Source organism: Hevea brasiliensis, chromosome 16 (genome assembly GCF_030052815.1).
Source record: "Hevea brasiliensis isolate MT/VB/25A 57/8 chromosome 16, ASM3005281v1, whole genome shotgun sequence".
Classification (NCBI taxonomy): Eukaryota; Viridiplantae; Streptophyta; class Magnoliopsida; order Malpighiales; family Euphorbiaceae; genus Hevea; species Hevea brasiliensis.
The window spans coordinates 71,699,076-71,720,304 of NC_079508.1; the positions used below are offsets into that span (position 1 = coordinate 71,699,076).

The 21,229-nt window shown below is 30.6% G+C and overlaps 1 protein-coding gene and 1 long non-coding RNA gene across 3 annotated transcripts; both read right to left on the minus strand.

Annotated features, from left to right (window-relative positions):
- Nucleotides 1-2,138: 2,138 nt before the first annotated feature.
- On the minus strand, nucleotides 2,139-4,050 carry LOC110650004 (NAC domain-containing protein 43). Of its 2 annotated transcripts, XM_021804782.2 has the most exons (4): nucleotides 3,724-4,050; nucleotides 3,329-3,615; nucleotides 2,665-3,243; nucleotides 2,139-2,577 (listed from the first exon to the last, which is right to left on the minus strand). In XM_021804782.2, the coding sequence occupies exons 1-4, from the start codon at nucleotides 3,905-3,907 to the stop codon at nucleotides 2,449-2,451; spliced, it is 1,179 nt and encodes a 392-aa protein (XP_021660474.1). In that variant the 5' UTR covers nucleotides 3,908-4,050; the 3' UTR covers nucleotides 2,139-2,448. The 2 variants fall into 2 exon arrangements, with proteins under 2 accessions (XP_021660474.1, XP_021660473.1); XM_021804781.2 differs by having other exon boundaries at nucleotides 2,139-3,243; nucleotides 3,724-4,049.
- A 15,769-nt stretch (nucleotides 4,051-19,819) lies between these two features.
- On the minus strand, nucleotides 19,820-20,809 carry LOC131174394 (uncharacterized). The gene is made up of 2 exons (XR_009144655.1): nucleotides 20,780-20,809; nucleotides 19,820-20,192 (listed from the first exon to the last, which is right to left on the minus strand). It is a non-coding gene; the product is annotated as an uncharacterized LOC131174394 (long non-coding RNA).
- Nucleotides 20,810-21,229: the final 420 nt, after the last annotated feature.

A 21,229-nucleotide genomic window follows, 5' to 3' on the forward strand; every position in this document is an offset into this window, starting at 1 on the left:
CTAGAACTGACGAGAAGTTTAACTTGGAACTCTCAGCAGGCTGTAAATTGAATCAGAGATGAGGAATATAATCTATTTGTATCAAAGCTATATAATAATTTTTGGTTTTAAATTCTTAGAGCATTATTCGTGTATGATAATATTTTTTAAATAATGGGATGTGCAGACTTTCTGCGGGAAATGAGCCATCAATGAATGGTTTGAGCAGACTGCAACACTATCAAATTAGAATGATAAGATTCTCGTCTACTCCACAGTGACCTAGCTAGCTACCTAATTAATTAATTAATTAAGGCCTAATATTACTATTAATAATTATACTATAATGCACGGTCAAATTTGCCATTTGATTATGGAAAGCGAATAATTTCGACAACTTAATTTTACACAGCAGCGATCCATTTCTTTCTTTGTATATAACCCTGGAGACTGGAGTAATGCTGTGTAGGGCTGTTTCTTTAGGACAAATAATGACGTATTTTTTTACAAGTAAAATTATTTTATTAATATAATAAGGTAAAACTTAGCATGAACATGGCCATTCTAAACCCAGGTCAATAGATTTCTCTAATAAGCTCAACAAACATGACATGATAAGTGAAAAAAAATCTATAATTTGAATTTAATCCCCTTTTATAAATAAATAACGAAAAAACTTCTTAAAACTATTAAAGATGTACAAGATTTCAGAACAATAATACTTTCCCAAAAAAAGAGTACATTAACGGATGGAAGTAACCTAGGCCAACATAGCTAAACATGAAGTACTCTAGCATGGAAGATGAGAATAATTTTATTTGGTGATAAGGAATGAGATTTTCTCTTTTCTTTCTTCTTTTGGTTCGAGAGAGAAGTCCTTCGTTATCATAATAGCATTTCCTTCCAAAATTTTTAATATCATTTATAATTTATATTTAATTATGATAGTGAACTGATGAATGAATGAATGAATCTTTTCTTTATGACCCTTTATATACAACTTATTTTTATTTTAGTTAAAACTGCATCTATACTTGCTAATTAGACCAAATACAACTATTTCCATGAAAAATATCGTGTATTATTAAAATCACTTTTAAGACTATAAAATCTCAAATTAAAGCTCTCTTTGGAATCAAATAAACTAAAAAACAGTTTTCCACTCTCTAACAATTTGTTAGAATTTTGACTAACGAAAACAAAACTTTTTAATGTTAATAAGAGATTACGATACATCATTTTTAAATACTCTCATCTTTTTATATGAAAAATTGAAGTAAATTTATTTATAGAATTTAAATCTCTAATTTCTTAAATTAGAAAATAATTTTTTTATTATTATGCTATAATTAGCCCAATTAGTAGATAATTTCATTTTTAGTGTATTTTTAGATTTAGGCATCGATTTAATTGAATTATTTTTGAAAATTTTTATCAAATCTTGAGTGGAGAGAATTGTGTTTGTAAGAGTGATAAAAGGCCACATATTGATCAGTCCATTCATTTTTTTTTTTAAGAAAAAATGAGCAAAAGAAAGAATTAATTGAAAAAGTTATAGCTGGAACCAACTATAGAGAAAGGTATCAGTCCATTCAACTTGATCTACACAAGATTTTTTATTTAGGCAGATATATAATCTCCTTAATTAATTACATACCAAGAATTCATCACCGAGATAGAGTCTCATTAGCTGCCAAGATTCATGTGAAAGATAATCTCATAAGATGCCAAAAATCCATGATTGTCCAGGTATATCAAAGTGATTTAGTGCCCAAGAAAAAGAAAAGAAAAGAATAGAAGGAAAGCACCATTGAGGACAAGACATTCTAGCATGGTTATATATATATATATATATATCGTAGTATTATGTACTATATGTTTTGTGAGTTTGGAAAAGATGATCAACTTTCCCCTGTTGCCATATCTTTATTGGTACGATGGTTAGGTGAGTCCCCAGAAAGGCCAAGTCATCTTGGGCACCACCCACAAATCCTTTTGGATTGACGCATTCCCAGTGTTAACATGCCAAGTTGGTATTATGATTTGTGACCCCAATCCCACATTAAAGTCAACATAGAGCCATAATTAGCTTGTCAAGCTTTTTCAATATGGTTAACAATTCGGGTAAGACCTTAGCCATTTCGATATAATTGCAGATAGAAAGTGCAAGTCGCAGCACCAAAGACTTGCTGCATATTCATTTCTTGGATAAAAATTTGTGCATGGACGACATCGTAGTTAAGGAAAATAAAATAATCATGTTTGACAATATGATACCAACCTATCTCAAATGTCACTTGATTTTATTATTATTATTATTATTTATGCAAACACATATATATATATATGGACAAAGACTATATATATATATATATATATATATATATATATATGTGATATAACGTATGATACATACCTAAAAAGACTTTAGGAGCTTCTACATTGTTATGGTATATTTTGACGCTTATGTTATACGGACAAGTGGCATAATGGGTCCGATGATGATGGGGACGATGATTTGGTGAAGCTCCATAGATCATTCTCGCAACTGTAGACCTGAGAATTTGCTTGATTTGATCTATTCGAGTGCACATGTAGCTGTGATAAATGCATGTCATCATCAGGAGACAGACCAAAACTCCCATTTGGGTCACTAAAGCAGGATAGTTGTTTGGATGTCTCTACCTGACCATTCAGCTGTGATGCCACCAGACGATCAAATGTAGCCCAGTCATTAAGCCCGGGTTTGTTTTTTTCGTGAATTGAGGTCATATCAAAGCCATTGCCTTGGTGGTGGTGGTGGTTGTTGGTGGTGGAGGAAGGTTCGTTATTCTCTCTGAGCATCTCATCATACGACTGATAACAAGATTTGAAATTGCTCTCTTGATCGAAGGAGGGGCTGTTGATCGTAACAGTCGGAAGAGTTGGGCTATCTAGCCTTGGAAGATGCATAAATCTTTCATGGAGCTCTTCACTGATGCCGGTGTTGTTAGCTGAGAGAAATCTAATACTGCTATTGTTGCCGTTGTTGGGGAGATTCACGTGGCTAAATGTTTCATTCTCCATCTTGCAAGTCCTTCCCATATAGAGAAGTATTTGGTCAAGAACGCCATCGTTGCCAGAACTGAGAATATGGGTCTTTGACTCCATCGAGCTTGATGAACCTTTAGGACTGTCTAGGGCTTTTTGATAGTTCTTCTTTCTAAATACACGGCAAACCACCCAGCCCTCCTCAGGGATTGCTTCTCCTATCGGATTGGAACCCTGAATTCAGGGACACTATTTCAACATAATTTTCAAGAGAAGACTGACAAGAAAACAGAAAAGCTTAGAACAAGAATTTGCATACATGAGGAAGGCGGCTTACAGTGGTGTCATGAGAGCTATCATCAAGCCTATACTCATGCATGATCCAATCTGATTTCTGTCCATGTGGAGCTCGCCCCTTATAAAACACTAGAGTCTTCCTCAATCCAATTCTTCTAAAGCCGCTATAGATGATCTTATCACGGCCAGTGGCTTTCCAGAATCCGGCTGCTGTTGCTCGGTTAGTTCTGGTCCCAGTGGGGTATTTCTTGTCCTTGTGACTGAAGAAGTACCAATCATTCTGTGGGGTGGATCCTATTTTGCATTTCTCTGCATAATCCCAATTTATGCAATAAAATAAATTTGATTAATCATCAATCTCACACATGTTTAAGTATTAATAATAAGGTATATGTACAAGAGAAATTAAGATAGTACCTTGAATATCCCAGGGCTCAAGCTTGTTAAGATCAACCTCACGAATGACATCGAGATCTATCTTCTCATAGGCTACCTTCTTCCTGAGGTAGTAGTGAAGAAGCTCCTCTTCTGTGGGATGAAATCTAAAACCTGGAGGGACCTGAGACTGACCATTTATCGAAAGATTCATGTCCTCCGGCATTATATGTGAAGAAAAATAGAATAAAAGGAAATAGAAAAGCTGGTGATAGATAGAGGTAAGGGAATAGGGGAAAGAGATGGAAGAAATGAGAGACAATATTGACAAAGTGTCAAGGTGGGGGAGGTGTGCGTAAAGGGTAATGCAGTCATGATAATTTATAATGGTTGTAGGACATGGGAAGGGTCCAAATATGCATGAAAAGTTACGGAATCATGGCCATTAGTGTACTTAGTGTGGGGTCTAAGCCTTCGAGAAGAGCCAACCACCTAAAACTAGGGGACCAAACAGAGAAAGAGGTAGGGCATGTAGGTCCCACAATATAGGTGCTAACAGTGGGGTCCAAAAATTCCCATAAATGCGTTAGAGGCGACAATATATATTTGTAATAGCGGGGGGCACGCCTCCATCTCAACTACGACCCATGACCTTAATATCTATTTGAAAAGAACCTCTAAAACCACCACTATCCTAAAAGAATCTTTCATCGCTCATTTTACCTGTGCAACCACCTCAACGACAAAAGCTCAAGGGAGAGATGATGGGGTCGGAGGCACTGAGCTTTCATGGCCCTTCCACATATGATGATGGACTATGTGGAGACTTATCAGTTTTTGTGCAGCCCATCCCTTTATTTTCTTTTTTTCGCATTTACCATTCGATCTGCTCGCCAACTGTAGGGCACCGCATCGGGAATATGTGGCCACCCAAAAGACCTTGCCTAACTGTAGAAACCAAAACAAATTAAAATATCCCTCTGTGCTTCTAGCAATTCATATCACCAAATCTCTGTATGCTTTACATGAAACTGAAATAAGCACGTGCCCTAAGGCCCCTAACATTATCTACGAGCTGCCATAGTGTCTAAGGAGCCCTACATGAAATGATACTGAGAGAAAAAAAAAAAAATCAATCTCTTAAATATTTAAAATGTCGATCAGTTTCATTAGTATCCAATTAACTTTTAGCGTATTATATCGAATAATTTCTTCTGTTGATTTTGAAATTGACTCGTGCTGCAAAATTGAGATATAATAGATATGATTGAAAAGTGATACTAAAATTACAGTTCTGAATCTTTCATTTTGATAAAAGAAAATTAATACAAATCTCCTAAAAACTCAAGTCGGCAATATTATCGTCAACGACGCACTTATAAATCAGGAGATCGAAAGCAGCCAAAAAAAAAGAGACCATTCCGGTTAAAAATTTCCCCAATTGATGGGAATGGGAAGATAGTATTGGAATCCATTTTGGCCTTTCTATGATCAATGATACCACATGTGAGGCTATTACAGGCTTTGTGTGGTCACTGCAAATCCAAACAGCAGTGAACGGTCCCATTATCAGCATATGCATAGGCATAGGAAATTAAAGCTTCAAACTTTATATGACGTAGTTTCACATTGAAGAGCACAGTTGCCATGAACTGGTGGGAACTGGCAAGGAAAAAGGCAGATATTAACTTGACACTTGAAGGAGGTAGCTGCAAGTGGCTACCTAATTATTATTTGCATACCATTTATAGAAATTTACTATCAATGGTAAAGATGGTGCACTTATATATGTATAATAAATATGTTTTTCCTCCCGGGAACCATGGTTAAAACTTAGATGAGTTAAAGCTAAATTCACCCTCTATATTTATTAGGAAGTCTAATTTAATACATTTTTAATTTTTTATTTAAATTTGTTTAAAAGTTTTAATATAAGCTTAATTTAGTCAAAAAATTAAGAAATTAAATTTCTTAAGTTTTTATTTAAATTAAGAAATTTAGTCTATAAATTTTAATTTTTAGGTTAAATTAAGTTTAAATTAAAATTTCTAAATTAACTTAGATAAAAAGTTAAAACTTAGCTAAATTAAAAAACCTCCAATAAATATAAGAATGAAATTCAACAATTTGCGAAACTTAAATAAGGATGGCAAGGGTGACCATAAATTTCATTCATTAAAAAAACAAATTATAAGTTAGAAATAAATATTTAAAACATAATCTTAATAATAGACACATAATTTTTTTTAAAGTTATAATATTTATGTATTTAAATATATAAAAATAATTAATTTTTTAAAAAATAAAATATATTATTATTGGGATGGATTTGGAGATTTAGGGCAGAAAAACTTCTCTCTATCTTCATCCGGCACAACATTGGAGACGAGATAAGATCGAAGAAAATTGATCAAATACAATATAGATTAGATTAGGACTAAGAACAATTGTCATCCTAAACTTAAAAGTGTCACAGGTGTTTTATATGCACAATAAAATCAAAGTATCACTCATTACTAATACTCTTTTGGGGATGAGTTAAAGTAAGGTTTTATAAAAAAAAAAATTTTTAAAATAAAGTTTTTCATGGTTTTCAAACCTTCATAGTTTTTTAGTGTTTGTGAGGAAGGGAAGGTTTTTTAAAAGGTTTTAAATAGAAAACCTTATTAATCCACCAATTTGGTGGATTGGAAAATTGAAGTTTTTGAAAGTTTTCAAAAACCTCTAAAATCCACACTTTAAAAACTTTCTACTCTCCCAAATATAAGTTCAAGATTTTTAAACCTTGAAAAATCTCCTATTACTTTACAAAACTTCCTTCCAAACAAAGGCTAAATGGCCAAGATTATCAACTAAAAAAAGCTTAGCACAATTTGCATCATATTAATTCTTTTAACTCACATCACTTAGCAAACTCTCTTTAATTCTCTCTAGTGACAATATATAGATGTTTTTACTGTGATTAATTACCAACCAACTCTTTTACTTGCGTCAATCATAGCTAGCCTCTCATTATGTTCTATACTGAGAAATTATAATATGAATTGGTTGTTCCATGTGAATAAACATACATGAAATGACAAATCAATCATAAAATAACAACTAAGAGATAATGAATTTCATAAAATTTAGTTTTATCCATGTGTTATTTTTTTTTTTTTTTTGATAAGTTGAATATTAATAATAAGAGAATGAAGAACAAGAATAACAGAAGGAAGTGAGCTCTTGATACGTGTCCATAAGTGCATGGATTCGTGTAAGTAATAAAGAGTGAGTAAGATATCGTTTCCACGAGAATTGTTTTTAATTATCGAAATTTATGTTAATTTTACTAAGATCTAGACGATCAATTTGGATTAAATTTAAGAAATTAAAATTGAACTAAGGATAAAATTAACTAAAATTGGATATTAACTAATAAAAGCAATGAAAACATTGTGTTTAAATTCAAATAAAAATGGCTAGGGATATTGTTTTCACTTGACCCAATAATTAATCTCAATCAATTTTGTCTAATAATCAATTTTAAATACTCTTGCAAAGTTTAATAATCAAAAGCATTTAATAATCCCTTCTGAGCATCATCAAACTTTCTAATTAAAGAATTAATTCCTATTTCCCAATAGAGAATTACTCAATTTATCAGAACATTAAGAAAAAGACTATTTCAACAGAATCCCATAGACCCAATCTTAGTTTCCACTCTTAATTGAAATCTATAATAGTTGTTATCTAATCAAACTCATAATCATATTTTCCAACCATAAATTATAAATCTAACATCATTCAAGTATTTAGCCAATATACTCAAAAGCATTAAACTCAAAAATAATAATTATTAGCAAAGTAGGGAAAATTAGATCAAAATATAGAGATTAAGTCAAGTCAAGCTACATCAAATCCCTAGCTAAAATATTTAGACACTCATTTTCTCAAGTATCAACTCAAAATCAATAAAAGTAAATACAAACATCAAATTAACAAATGAGTTCAAATAAAAGAAACAAAAGAAAAAGAATAAAATGAATAAATTCTAAGTGTGCTTGATGAACAACCCTTGCTCTAGCCTCTAAATGCTACAAGAAAACCCTCTTCAATTTCTTGCTCTTTCTCTACAATGAATTTCTAGAGTGTTTGGGTGCTAAGAGAGCACTCTCAAAAAATGTCGCTTCCTCTTCTTTTTTCAGAAAATCTCTAACTAACTCTAATTTTGACTCTTTCCCTTCACTTGGTGATGTATCACAAGCCTATTAGGTGAGAAATTGCCCTTAAAGACTATCTCATGACAAGCCATGAGTATAGGATGCATTTTCATGACTGGCTATGTGCCCTACACTCATCCCACAAGAGTCCATGCTTATCTATTCAATCCCACAGCTTACCATGTGAATCTCATGGCTGGAGGTGAGATTTTTTGCCCAATTTTCACCAATCTTTATAATTTTTCCTAAAAAGAACAAATATAAATTAAAAAGAGAGAAATTAACTTTTAGCTAAATAAACTATAAAAATGTAATTGAAATTAATTAAAAGAGTAAATATTTATATAAATTAATATAATTAACTCTATATAAATACTCTATGTCAGCTCTAAAAACTGACCCCTAGCGCGCAAACACAATACACCCAACTTAAAAGAGCTCAACAACCTCCAAAAGCAGATATGCCAAAGATCAAAACTAAGAGAAGTAACAAAATCAAAACGCTTAATTTTTAGAACTCATAACAAATAGATCATTTATTGTGCCTACAAATCCCTTGATAATCACCATCTCTATGCTTATAATTAAAATGCACTACTCGACTGTTGGGTTTTATGAGCAAGATACTTGAGGATTTAACTCAAAGAGAGGTTCAAAATCTAGAGTTAAAGCACCAAAAGATGACCAAGATAACAAATGAAAACTAATGGCAGCAACATAAGATCTTGGACCAAGTGAACTAGAAATCACTGCGGAAACAAAAGATATCAGCTAGGGACAAATAGTACAGCACAAATAAAAGATACAGAATAAAACACCTACAAGATTTCAACCCAAACACAGTTTCCATACTAAGCAACAAGACATAATCCATCTAAACGCAGACCAAAACCACTTATCTAAGTCATAAAATCCCATGCCAAAAACCAACACCTGGACCTTTAAAAACAATCCAACAACTTATTTATAACTCTCATACTTGTGACATATCATAAACAATTTCACGCGAGGATGAAACTCCAAACAAAAAGAACCAAACTAGCAAGGCAAATCAAAAGAAAAGATTGATTCAACAGACTAAAGGCCCTCTAAAATTGCCCTCTGGGCTAGTATCCCACATAGGAGAACATTTGAAACAAACCATATAGATCTTTAATTGGTGCAAATATTCAAATCCTTAGCTATGTGCTTTACAAATTAGTTGATAAGAAAATCATCATCTCCGTCAAAAGTAAGACCTAAATCCTTACCCACTTCAATGGTAGCCCCTACTTCTTCCACTGTGTTATTCATAGACTGATAAAGCCTTCCTTAGTAATATGAATGGTGTTCATACGCCTAATATCGCTATCTGTAGCAGCAAAAGATCTTTTAGGAATTTTCTTATCAAACTTCTTTTTCCCTCTAAAGGATAATTTAGGATATAATTCCCATAATTCAATAATAGGCTTCCTTTGCTTTCTTTTCTTCTTTATCCTCTTTGATTTGAATACAGTGATGGAAATATTGTTATCCCAAGTTAGGCTTGAAGGAACAGACTAAGATATTTCAGGCTCTGATGCAATTGGATTGGTATTAAGATTCTGCTCTAAACAAGGTTGCTTAATATTATGAATGAGCCTTCCACAAGCATAAGGTTGTGTTAGGCCTATCCGTAACAATCATTTGAATCCTATTCCTATCCTCGAAATTAAGCATTCTAGCCCCTAAATTTGGTTCTTCCACAGCAAGGCTAGATAGCTAATCAACTAAAGCCTCCTTAAAGATCATCTCATCATTGGGACTATTGAAACCAGGAAATCCTGCTGATATAACTTGTGAACTACTCAATGGTGCAATTGAAGGCCCCACAACATCCTTTTTGGGCGTCATACATGAGGAATTAGTGCCAACAACTGGAACAAGCTGGCCACCCTGTTCCCAATGCTCTTTTCATGCGCATGCAATGGACCAAAATTAACAGCTAAGTCCTCAAGAAGTGCTAAGGAGTGATTAAGAGAGGAGGCACTCTTGGAATTAGATAGGCCGATTTCTCTAGACAGCTAGTCAAAATTCTTAGAGGACACATCGTCAGAATAAGTATTACATTCTCCATTAGGCTGACTCTTAGAAACAATGATAGTCGGTAATGGAGGTTCTTTAATTACTAAAATATTATACCTCAAACGATTGACATCCATAGAAATTGTTTTATTAAACAATTCCCTAGAATTAATAAGAACAAGCACACAAGCAAAATCTATCCTTGTTTTCTATTGAATGGACGTGTGTAGGGCAAAAAATGTACCACACAAATTCCTTAGCCATGTAAAGAAGTTCACATTCCATACATGTAAAAGAACATCATGGACCAATCGATTTATAAATGCAAAAGCCGCCTCCCATGGATTAAAATCAATAAACCATTGATGTAACCAATCTGATTGGACTCCCCTAAAAATTTCCATAACTTTAATTGATTCAAATGTTGAAAGCACTTGGTTAACTCCCAAAGGAAGAACTTTCATCGAGTGCGCACTATCAACAGCGAAATACTGCTTAAGATGTTCTACTTTTGCAAAACTATGATAGTAGCCACCATACATCTAGATAGCCATTCTTTGTTTGAGTCTAGCTCATCTTTAGTTCCCTTGTACCTCTCCCTAGCGATATGAGAGTTGTTGTTTGTATCTAGAGTTAGTTTGTTATAACAAATGTCTAAACGATGGCTATCCTTACCTTTGATCCTGAACTAAATCCTCACTGAACGCTTACTTCTCTTGAACCCGTATACTTGCCTTTTGCCTATTTTCCATATGAGTAGCCTGTTTCGGCCTATATTCCTTGTGGGATGCCTGGTTATGCCTTCTTGCATGGTTATTCCCCTCATTATGATAGTTCCTCTGATTGTTCCCATGTGCTTTACGAGTAAACCTTGATTAAAAAGCTCTGAGTTTGAAGGAACCGATCCAAAACCCATTTGGAATGTTCAGAAGCTTCCTCAAATCCTCCATTGATTCAGCACGTATGAACCCAAACCTTCCACCCCTTCGACTAAGCTTGTATAGAATAAAAATATCAATAATACTTTCAAATCTAGATAAGGATTCCCTAATTGCTCTCACCTCCCAGTCGTTAGGAAAATTTTCTAGATAAGTGGTTGTGAAGTTTATTTTACGTTGGTTGGGTTTAGGGCTAGGATGGCCATGGTGAGTGGGATTAGAGGATGAGGATGGTAGATGACTCCTATTGAGAGGATTTGACGATGCCATTTTTTTGCCCCTAAATCCAATGTCAAGTTAATGGGCTTTATTTTTATTCATGTGTTAAAAATATTTTTTTTTTAAATTATAACTACTTTTTATATTTAATTGTCATTTCATGATTGATCTATCATTTTATATCAAATATTGATATGAAATTGTAATTATATTATATAATTACGGTTCCCTCTCCCCCCCTCTTTAAATAATAATAATTAAAGGATTTGTAATGTGACAACTTGATAAGGATTATCTCATGTAAAAACTATACATTTTCTCCTGTGTTACAAGATAGGCTTTCATGGCTGTATCTGATCATTTTGTAAACCTATATATAACAGTCACTTTGTACAGCAATAAACAACACGTTAAAGCTATATAGTTCAGTGACTTAACACCACTAAGATAATATAAAAAAATGTTCTCCAGTTTTCTTTCTTTCTTACTTTCTCCAATACTATTTGGACAATGCAAATTAAAATAACCCCTATGTTTCTCTTTGTACTACTCTATTCGAACCTTAATCTCAAAGAAAACCAAGCTAGTGTACGTATATATATAATTAAGTTGAATAGATTAAGTTTTCTGACACATTTGACCAAGTTTCGTTAGCAATTTAAGCTGAGTTGAAAAAAAATATATAAAGTATGCAGTACTGCTAAATTAAAGTAATCTAAATGTACACATTTATAATATAATATAATATAATTAATTAATGGGAGTGTCCAAACAAATGGAATTTAGAGGTGTATCCAATGATGTGTTTGTACCTGAAAACATCTAAATCAAACATCCAAATTTTGTCATTTCTCTAGGAAGAACAGAATAGAAGATAATTAATTGATAATATTACATCTTTTGTGAAAGGCAATCTTCCTTCTGTGATAGGAGTAGGATTCAACTGCCATCACTATGAACCATGACCAAGCCTGATGTCATCCTTATTACAGGATGGGTACATTATTAGCAAATATAATAAACTAGATGCAACAATAGAAACTTAATTGTTAATGCATTCCGCAGCATGTACTTATCCAAATTATGCGCACAAATTAAAATGTCTTTATCCGACTAAAGCATTTTTTATTAAGTAGGAAATTGAGGGTGTGGAGATTCAAACTTGATTATGCCAATTGAGTAATATGTCTTTAATTATTAGATTAAGTTAGATTAATTTGATGCAATTGTTAATCATTACCCCAAATACGCAAATAATTTTTATCCCAACAGGTTGGTCTTATATATATTGCCACAAATATAGTCCCTTCAAAAGTTGCCTCTTTAATATTAATTGATATATCTGTTTTATATATTATTGAATTTTAATGTTGCAAATTCTTTTTTAATTATACATATATTTTAGATATTAATTCTGAAAACAGAAAGCACGCATGCACTTGGGTATCTTCCAATGAGGTTGGGAATGAAGGGTTGGTAGGTAAGGGAAAAATCAAAGTGAAAAGAGGCATATTAAATGAAACATTAATAGATAATATAGGTAGTAATATTGAATGATTAAAACGTTATAAAAGAGTGAGCAAGTGAAGGCGTATGCAAATGAATCCACATATTTAACTACCTTAGTCATGAGCACTTTTTTCATGGGGAGGGCACCTATCCATCGAGTAGAAGCAGAGACTAATGTTTTTACCGACATGGTTTTGGCCAGTGAGCAAACACTTAAGTGGTGTATATAAATATATAACGGTAGCACTAGAATGGCATTCCGTTATGAGGGTGTTAAGTGTCTCGTCTTTAATCATGATCGTTATTCCTCTAAATTCTATGCCTAATCATGATTTGTGCCCAACAATTGACGGAGCAACCACTTCTTACTGACCTGCACTGGGACATTGTATCCTCCATATCACCTTACATCTTCTTCTTGTTGGTAGTAGTTGAAATCATTTTATATAATTCCTCCACCATTTCATTCTATTCCTGCCCTAATTAAACTCGAAATTAATATCCTCCTCTTCTTCTTCTTCTTCTTCTTCGTTAAAATGACGTGGGATATGACATCACTTTGATTTATTCTAGAACTGAGAATATATATGCATTAGACTATACTGCATATGTGCCGGCGAATCAGGCTGGTGCATGAGACGCCATTTTCCTTTGTCAAAAACAATCATATATAATGTGACCGCTGACGTAATACTTATATTATATACGTGGGAAGTTTTTAAGATACCACTAATTATATCATAATTATTAATAATAATTGAAACTATTCCTAAACAATTTCTTTCTTTTTTTATTTTAATTTTTCTCATCTCAATATATTTCATATTTCAGTCTTCTTAATAAGTGTAAAATTAATGTCTTTTAACATAACATTTTACAATTTTAATAAATTAAATTGATAATATTTACTAATAATTTAATAATCCAGAAGTATTTGCCTCAGACTATAATATATTTAAATTTTTAGGTAATTAATTTAATTATTCCCCTCAAAATATTTACAACTAATAATATATATAGTTTTTTTGTTTTTCATCCCTCATGCATCTTTTTTTAATTTTTTTTAACCTCTGAATTTCTTCACATGGGCTGCCGTCTGTTCCCCTCGACCACTAATATAATATATTTTGACAAAGTCATTTTTCCACCTTTTAATATTTGTTTTTTTTTTTTTTTACTTGTATAATAAAAGCATGTACGTAGAAAGTTTGAAAGAACCATTTAATTAAATTAATTAAACGATGGTGATGTCTTGAAGCAAAGGACCACATTGTTATGGTACATATGGATGGCTTTTAAATGTCATGGTGACGACATGTGGTCGATATACTATGTTCAAGTTGTGTGTGTGTCACATCATCATATTCATATGGTTCCCACCGGCACATTAAATTAATTAAACAAGAAAACTACGCAAATGAAATTAAGAATCTAATTGCCTGTTAATTATATGAATTAAACTCAATTTCTCGAGGTCCGGACTTCCCAATTAATTCCATCAACATGTTTCCTTTCTAACCTCACCCTTCTCAAAAAAAAAAAAAAAATAAATAATAAGAGGAAGCAAGCAAGGTCGTGTATCATGAGACTTACTCTTGCTAATGCTAGCCCATACATCCAAATCAGCTTATCTTGTGTATCTGTAATGTTTTTTTGTTAAAGTCTTGAATTAATGGTAATGGGAAATTGATGTTAAATCATATATAGAGATTTGCATTTGAATTTGTTTTTTCTCCATTGACATTAGAAAAAGCAGATTTTCTTTTTTCCATTGCGCTCATCCTCCAATAATAGCACCAATAGGCGTCGCACAGAAATGACGCAATAAGGCCCCAATTTGCCAGCAAAAAAAGAGGCGTTTAAAGATGATTTAACAGCAACAACCACCAATAGATGTGATGAAGCTTCTATGATTAAGGAGGGAGAGCCATTCTTTCTTCTCTGTAGGATCTAAATAAAGCTTCTTTATAAAAGTGCATAGATCATATTCCAATTATTACTGAATGATTTCTCTAGGATTTATTTATCCAGGTTCCTTAATTCACGACAATAACCTAACCTTCATCTTCCTTGCTCAGTACCAGCCATAATGAATATACTTAATAGAACAAAAATAGATCTTTCATCTATATTTTCCATGTGGCTGGGATTGTTTCAATATCTCATTGCTTCAATTTTTAATTTACCTTTTTCTTTTTTCCCTTCTTTCTCTTGTCCATTTCAGACTTTGAGAGGGGAATATATTGACTAACATAAAAAGCCATGTATATATTGCCCCGTTTAAAACCCCATCAATTATTGAGAGAAAATAATTAATTTAATTATTAGAAGATACAGGTTTAATAACTCCATCCTCTACAAATTCAAAAGCTACCCTATCAACTTGCGCACGAGAAACAATAATTGGTACCATACTTTGTGACTTGACTTCATTATAATCTACTTTTTTTTTTTTTTTTTTTCTGATATTGATCGATAATGATGAACCAATTATATATGTAATTTTAATTATTATCATTACATGTTCATGAACCTTTTTTTTTTCTTCTCTTCAAGTACTCGATCGCTTGCAGAAGTTAGGTAAAATAATTTAGATTTAGTGACCAATTGAAGCAATTTCGTGAAGGGTATTTATAATTAGAAGATCATGATAATTACCAATTAGTTTGATTTTAGTTTAATCACGACTGAACTACGAATAGATATAGAGTTGGCTAGTCTAATCTGGCCTAACTATTAGGCATTAATAGAGTTGGCACCTGAACTGGAAGACCTGAAATCCTATGCTAATTTGATTCATATTGTTTATAATAAGAAAACTGCGTTCACATACCGTAAAAATGATCCCATATATAAACCTTACAAAACTGGATTAATTGGCCAGCTTCAGCATTACTATCCATTATAATTATAATGAGATGAAATGAAAGAAAAGGACCACCATAAAGAAAGGGAGATTATGAATGAAGCTGCCTGACAATACCATTCTAACTCCTTATAGGGCAAGCATTATATGTGCACGGATAGACAAGTTGTTTAATTACTTGTGAACAAATTCCAGCCACGTCTATTTTCTCCTTGGCAACATTTAATCGTGTGAACCATTTGTCTTTCCTTATTCGAAACTCATGAGTGTCTCAATTAAAACTAGTACCTTTCACTGGGTTTTACTTTGTCGGTATACCAACTAGAAATATATTTTCTTGATCTCAAGATATTATTTATGTCAACTATAGCATCTACCAAGCCGCAGAATCAATGCTTTTTTTGTTCAAGAAGAGGGGGAAGGATTGGATGGTTGTCTCCCCCATTGTTTTAACACATTTTTCTATATATAATTATAAGTTTTTAACATGTGTTTCATTCATTTACATCTCGTGTTTACTTAAATTTTCAGGAAAAAAAAAATAAATTAAAAATATATTTATATATATTGATGATTCAAGAGTGATCTCCATTCCTTTATTTTTAGGTGTGTATGGTACAATAAAATCATAAAAGAGAATGATTTGGTCACCAATAGCAAATGTAGGGATATAGGGGTGATTTGGCACGTGCTAATTTTGAGGAATCATATGTAGGTGGTTGATGAATTTGATGTATAGGCTGACACTTTATTGAGAAGTTACAGTGGAGCAGAAATCGTTGAAATTATTAGATTACGGCAGCCCCCACTTTTGATATATGTATGTCTAGTGATGTTGAAAATTGCTGGTATACTTACTTTCACCAGTGATCGGCATTCAGTCTTTTCTCTCTGCTGATCGATATGATATGTATATATCAATGAGCACATGATTTGAAGGAAAAATGATCATTTAAATTTGATTTTAATGAAGATGAGTTAAATCTTCTAGAGTAGAGCAGGAAAGTATTAAAGGAGAGATGGCCTGCAATTGAAGACAAATAAACAGATTTCAATGGTTTAGAGTGTTATTAAAGGGATAGCTTAAGTGTTGACTTCCATGGGTATGTAAAGAGAGAATAATGTTGCTCTTTTTGTTCTGAAACAATATATATAAACAAGAGTCATTTCAAATTCCGTAGTTCATCGATCGCTTCTCTTATATAAACCTCTTTTAAAACTTAATCATTCATTCAATGGATTCATCGAATATATTTCTTCTATAATTTTCATTGCATTAATTGCCTGGGTAATTTTACTATTGTCTGTGTGATAAATAAACAAAATTACTTCTCATAATTCTATATATGGAAACTAAAATTACTACTTATCCCATATATAAGCAAAATACATTTATATTAATTTCAGTTTTTTAAATCGGATTTAGACTTGAATTAACCATTGCACACCACTTTTCTCTTTTGCGTTGGGCGAAAATTATAAGATTGTTTTGATGGGCTTTGGCATTTCTAACTTGTACGGCTCATTTAATTGTTGATTTTGCGATCCAATTCCGTCTAGATGGGCTTAGGCTTTATTAATATAGATAGACAGTAATTCTCATATATAATCCCTACTATATAAACTAGCGGAATACTTAAATTTGTTATGCTTAATATAGTGAGGGAAGTAAAATAAGAATTAAAAATAATTAGATCAATAACTTTTGAAAGAAGTAATATAAATAATAAAGTAAATTAAAAAAGAATTTAAGAGTCATTAAATAAAAAGAGAATACTTGAGAAGATGAAAATTCAAATCATATTTAATTAGGCTATTAAATAATTATTAATTTAAAAAATATTATTCTTTAATTGAAAGAATTTTAATATTACTATTTAAAATATTAAAATTATAAAATTTTAACTATAAACTTTAGCCAAATAAGTTAGCAGTTGTTTTCAAAACAGTAACTTTAATGGCTATAAGTTTTTCCTTTAATTGCCATAAATTATTCTTTGTTATTAATAATAATAATAATAATAATAATGATAATAAATTTTAATTTATTAATGAATGATAATTATATTTAGTAATTATATATTATAACTATTTAAAAAATATAGAAAAAAAAACTTAATGTGGAACTTTCTCTATTTTAAGAAAAAATAAAATTAATAGATATATTACATTTAATAATTAGACATATTTAAAAAAAAATTAATCATTAATTTCTCACAGAAATTCTTATATCTCCTAATGCTTGATTCTTATTTAGAGCAAATGTTTTAAAGAGAATTAAACTTTCAGTCATGGTAATAACCGGAGAGTCATGATAATATTCGTTGAATTTTGAAATTAAATGTCTTGAGTTGACACATCATCAATAATTAAATAATAAATTTAATTACAGTAAATGACATTAAAAATATTTCACTAAATAGTTTTGATTATTCCTAAAAGTAAACGTGGGCCTTGATTTTTTTTTTTTTTTGTTTTAAAGAAAAAGTGCCACTTAATATAAATGTAATAGATTTAAAAACTTATATAACAACATTAAGGGAAACCTACCTGCTTTATATATATATATATATATAATGTGATATTACAAATTAGTGGCTAATTTTCTTTAAATTAATTGCCATCAGTGACCTATTATTATTATTATTATTATTATTATTATTATTATTATTATTATTATTATTATTATTATTGTTAAGGGTAATATGTGACAAACAATGTTTTTATATAAATGTATTTATAAAAAATAATATAAATAATTTTTAAATATCACATTTAATTATAAAAGCTCTTAATTTTTTAAAAATTAAATTTTAAATAAAATAATAATTTAAATTATAAAAGTGGAAGTAGTCATATAAATAATAATGATAATTAAAAAAATAAATAATAATTAATATAAAAGACAATTATTTATAGAGGGTAACATGTGACAAGCTCTTTAAGAAAATGAATAATAATTATATTTAGTAATTATATATTACAACTGTTTAAGAAATATAGAAAAAAATTTAATGTTGACTTTTCTCTTTTAAAAAAAAAATAAAATTAATGGATATATTATATTTAATAATTAGATATGTTTAAAAAAAATTTAATCATTAATTTCTCATAAAAATTTAAATATCTCCTAATGCTTGATTCTAATTTGGAACAAATATTTTAAAGGCAATAACTGAAAACTCATGATAATATTGATTGAATTTTAAAATTATAAAATTAAATGTCTTGAATTAACAAATTAATAGCAATTAAATAATAAATTTAATTACAATAGATATCCTTAAAAAAATTTTACTAAATGGCTTTGATTTTCCTTTAAAATAAACATGAATCTTGATTTTTTTTTTAAAGAAAAATTACTATCAATAATTATGGCAAAGGGTGACTTTTGGCAAATAATTTTTTTTATAAATATATTTATAAAAAGTAATAAAATAATTTTTAAATATTACATTTAATTACAAAATATTTTAATTTTTATAAATTAAATTTTTTTAAAAAAAATAATAATTTAAATCATAAAAGTGAATGCAATAATATAAATAATAATGATAATTAAAATGAAATAAAAAAAATTAAATAATAATTAATATAAAAAATAGCTATTTATGGAGGGTAACACGTGACAAGCTCTTTAAGAAAATAGATGATAATTATATTTAGTAATTATATATTATAAATTTTTAGGAAATATAGAAAAAATTTAATATTGACTTTTCTCTTTTAAAAAAAATAAATTTAATGAATATGTTACCTTTAATAATTAGACATATTTAAAAAAAATCACTAATTTATCACAAAAATTCTAATATCTCATAATGTTTCGTTCTAATTTAGAGTAAATATTTTGTAGGTAATAAATGAAAAGTCATCATGATATTCACTGAATTTTGAAATTAAACGTCTTGGATTGACAAATCATCAACAATTAAATAATAAATTTAATAATAGTAAATATCCTTAAAAATATTTCACTAAACTGTAACACCCCTATATGCATAGCCTGATATATTTCACTGTTTCGGTGACTGGTGTCTGTCACACCTCACCCTTCTGTAAGGCATAACATGATCTCGTAGAATACCTAATGAACTATCGAACTTCACCTACCGATAACTCATTAAGTACCCTTCAAGTGATTTTAAACAATTTTCTTACTTTTGACAAGTGGTGAGCATTTTCTAATAAGAATTTAAAACATATGATTAAAAGTAAATCTAGTTAATATTTTTGGTCCATTTTGTTTTTCCGTAAATTTTATAAAAATTTTGACAGAGTTCTGTCTGTATTTTGAGAAACCAGTTCTTCAAATATCTGTAAAAAGCACTTCTAAAAATTTTTCTCAACAACTACTTCAATTTCACAATCAAACTCAATCCATTTCAATCAATTTCTCAAGTTCAAAATTCAATAATCCTCAAAATACTAGCAATACATTTCATTCAAATTAAATAAAATAGTTCCACTCATATTTCATTAAAGACAAAACAATTTATACACATCCTTACAAATTTATATCAAAAGAAACACAAACTAAACTTTATTACAAACTTCATACAAATTTTTTTGTACAAGCTGCTCAAGACCCATTTATATATCCATACATTTATATGCAATACATACATCAAAAAAAATATTTACAATTAGGGTATAAATTATACCCGATAGCTTCAAAGCAGGAAGATCCTCAATCCTTAGCAGCTCAGTCTGCTGCTCTTCTAGTCTCTGTATCTGCGACAGCAATAGAAGCTATCGCTGAGTACTAGGACTCAGTGGTGCACAACATACTAAAATAATCTTTATGCAGAATATAATCACATTTATTCTAAAATTTGACTAAACATAAGCATTAAACACAAAACATGAATTATGAAATTTTAATGCAAACCAAGTTCATTTCGAAGTATCAAAATACATTTCATAAAACCCACAATTAGATCATGCCATTCGAAACAAATAGAATCTCAATAGCCAGAGGCTAAAGAGAAATCACATCACAAGGCTAGCTAGCTCAAATATATGGATATCCATTCACATCCTCTTCTACTGGCACACCTCAACACTTCTCCAGAGAAGGAATCAAAATTCGAAACTAATTACCTTCACTAGTCGTGCTAGTGAGGTGTTCAAATATATGGTTATGACACTGTGGTTTCAAAACTTATCTTAACAATTTGCTAAATATTGTCATTTCAATATACATAATAACTTTTAACAATTTAAATCAAAACATCATAAGAATGCCATAATTCAATATTTCACATCATTCAAAACAGTATGCAAAAGATGATTATAAAAAGTATACGTTGTGCATAAACCTCAAGCGAGTCGCCTCTTGGCCTTGACTCGATTCCTCGGGTTTTTTCTTGGTATTCTTTTCAACTGAAACACATAATTTTACAATGTTTCAGTACTAGAACTTAACATAAATCCCAAAATAAATTTAGCTCACATTTGCCTAGTTCTAACGTGTTAAATTCGACGTTCTTGAAATTTTTGTGTTTCGGGTTACTATTCACTACACTATTCAAGTCAAATAATTGACTTTCTAAGGCTTAATAGGTATGGGAACTCCAACTTCACCCACATACCATATTTTGGTCACTAAACTTGTTGGTTTTGGTTGTTTACTCAAATCCTAAGTCATTTAGGCAAATTTGGTAAATTTCAGTTTTGGAGTCCTAAGTTGCACTGTTCCATTGGTCACTTTATTGTTGCAATTTGGCAAAACTTTCTTCATAGAAAATGTTCCCCATTGTCTTAAGTTT

What these genes read in the sequence shown, in the direction of transcription:
- LOC110650004 (XM_021804781.2), bottom strand. Translation starts at nt 3,907, where the DNA reads ATGCCGGAGGACATGAATCTTTCGATAAATGGTCAGTCTCAGGTCCCT. An exon ending in TGAGCCCTGGGATATTCAAG is followed by an intron (nt 3,616 to 3,723) that starts GTACTATCTTAA and finishes GGGATTATGCAG; the next exon opens with AGAAATGCAAAATAGGATCC. An exon ending in CTGTAAGCCGCCTTCCTCAT is followed by an intron (nt 3,244 to 3,328) that starts GTATGCAAATTC and finishes CCCTGAATTCAG; the next exon opens with GGTTCCAATCCGATAGGAGA.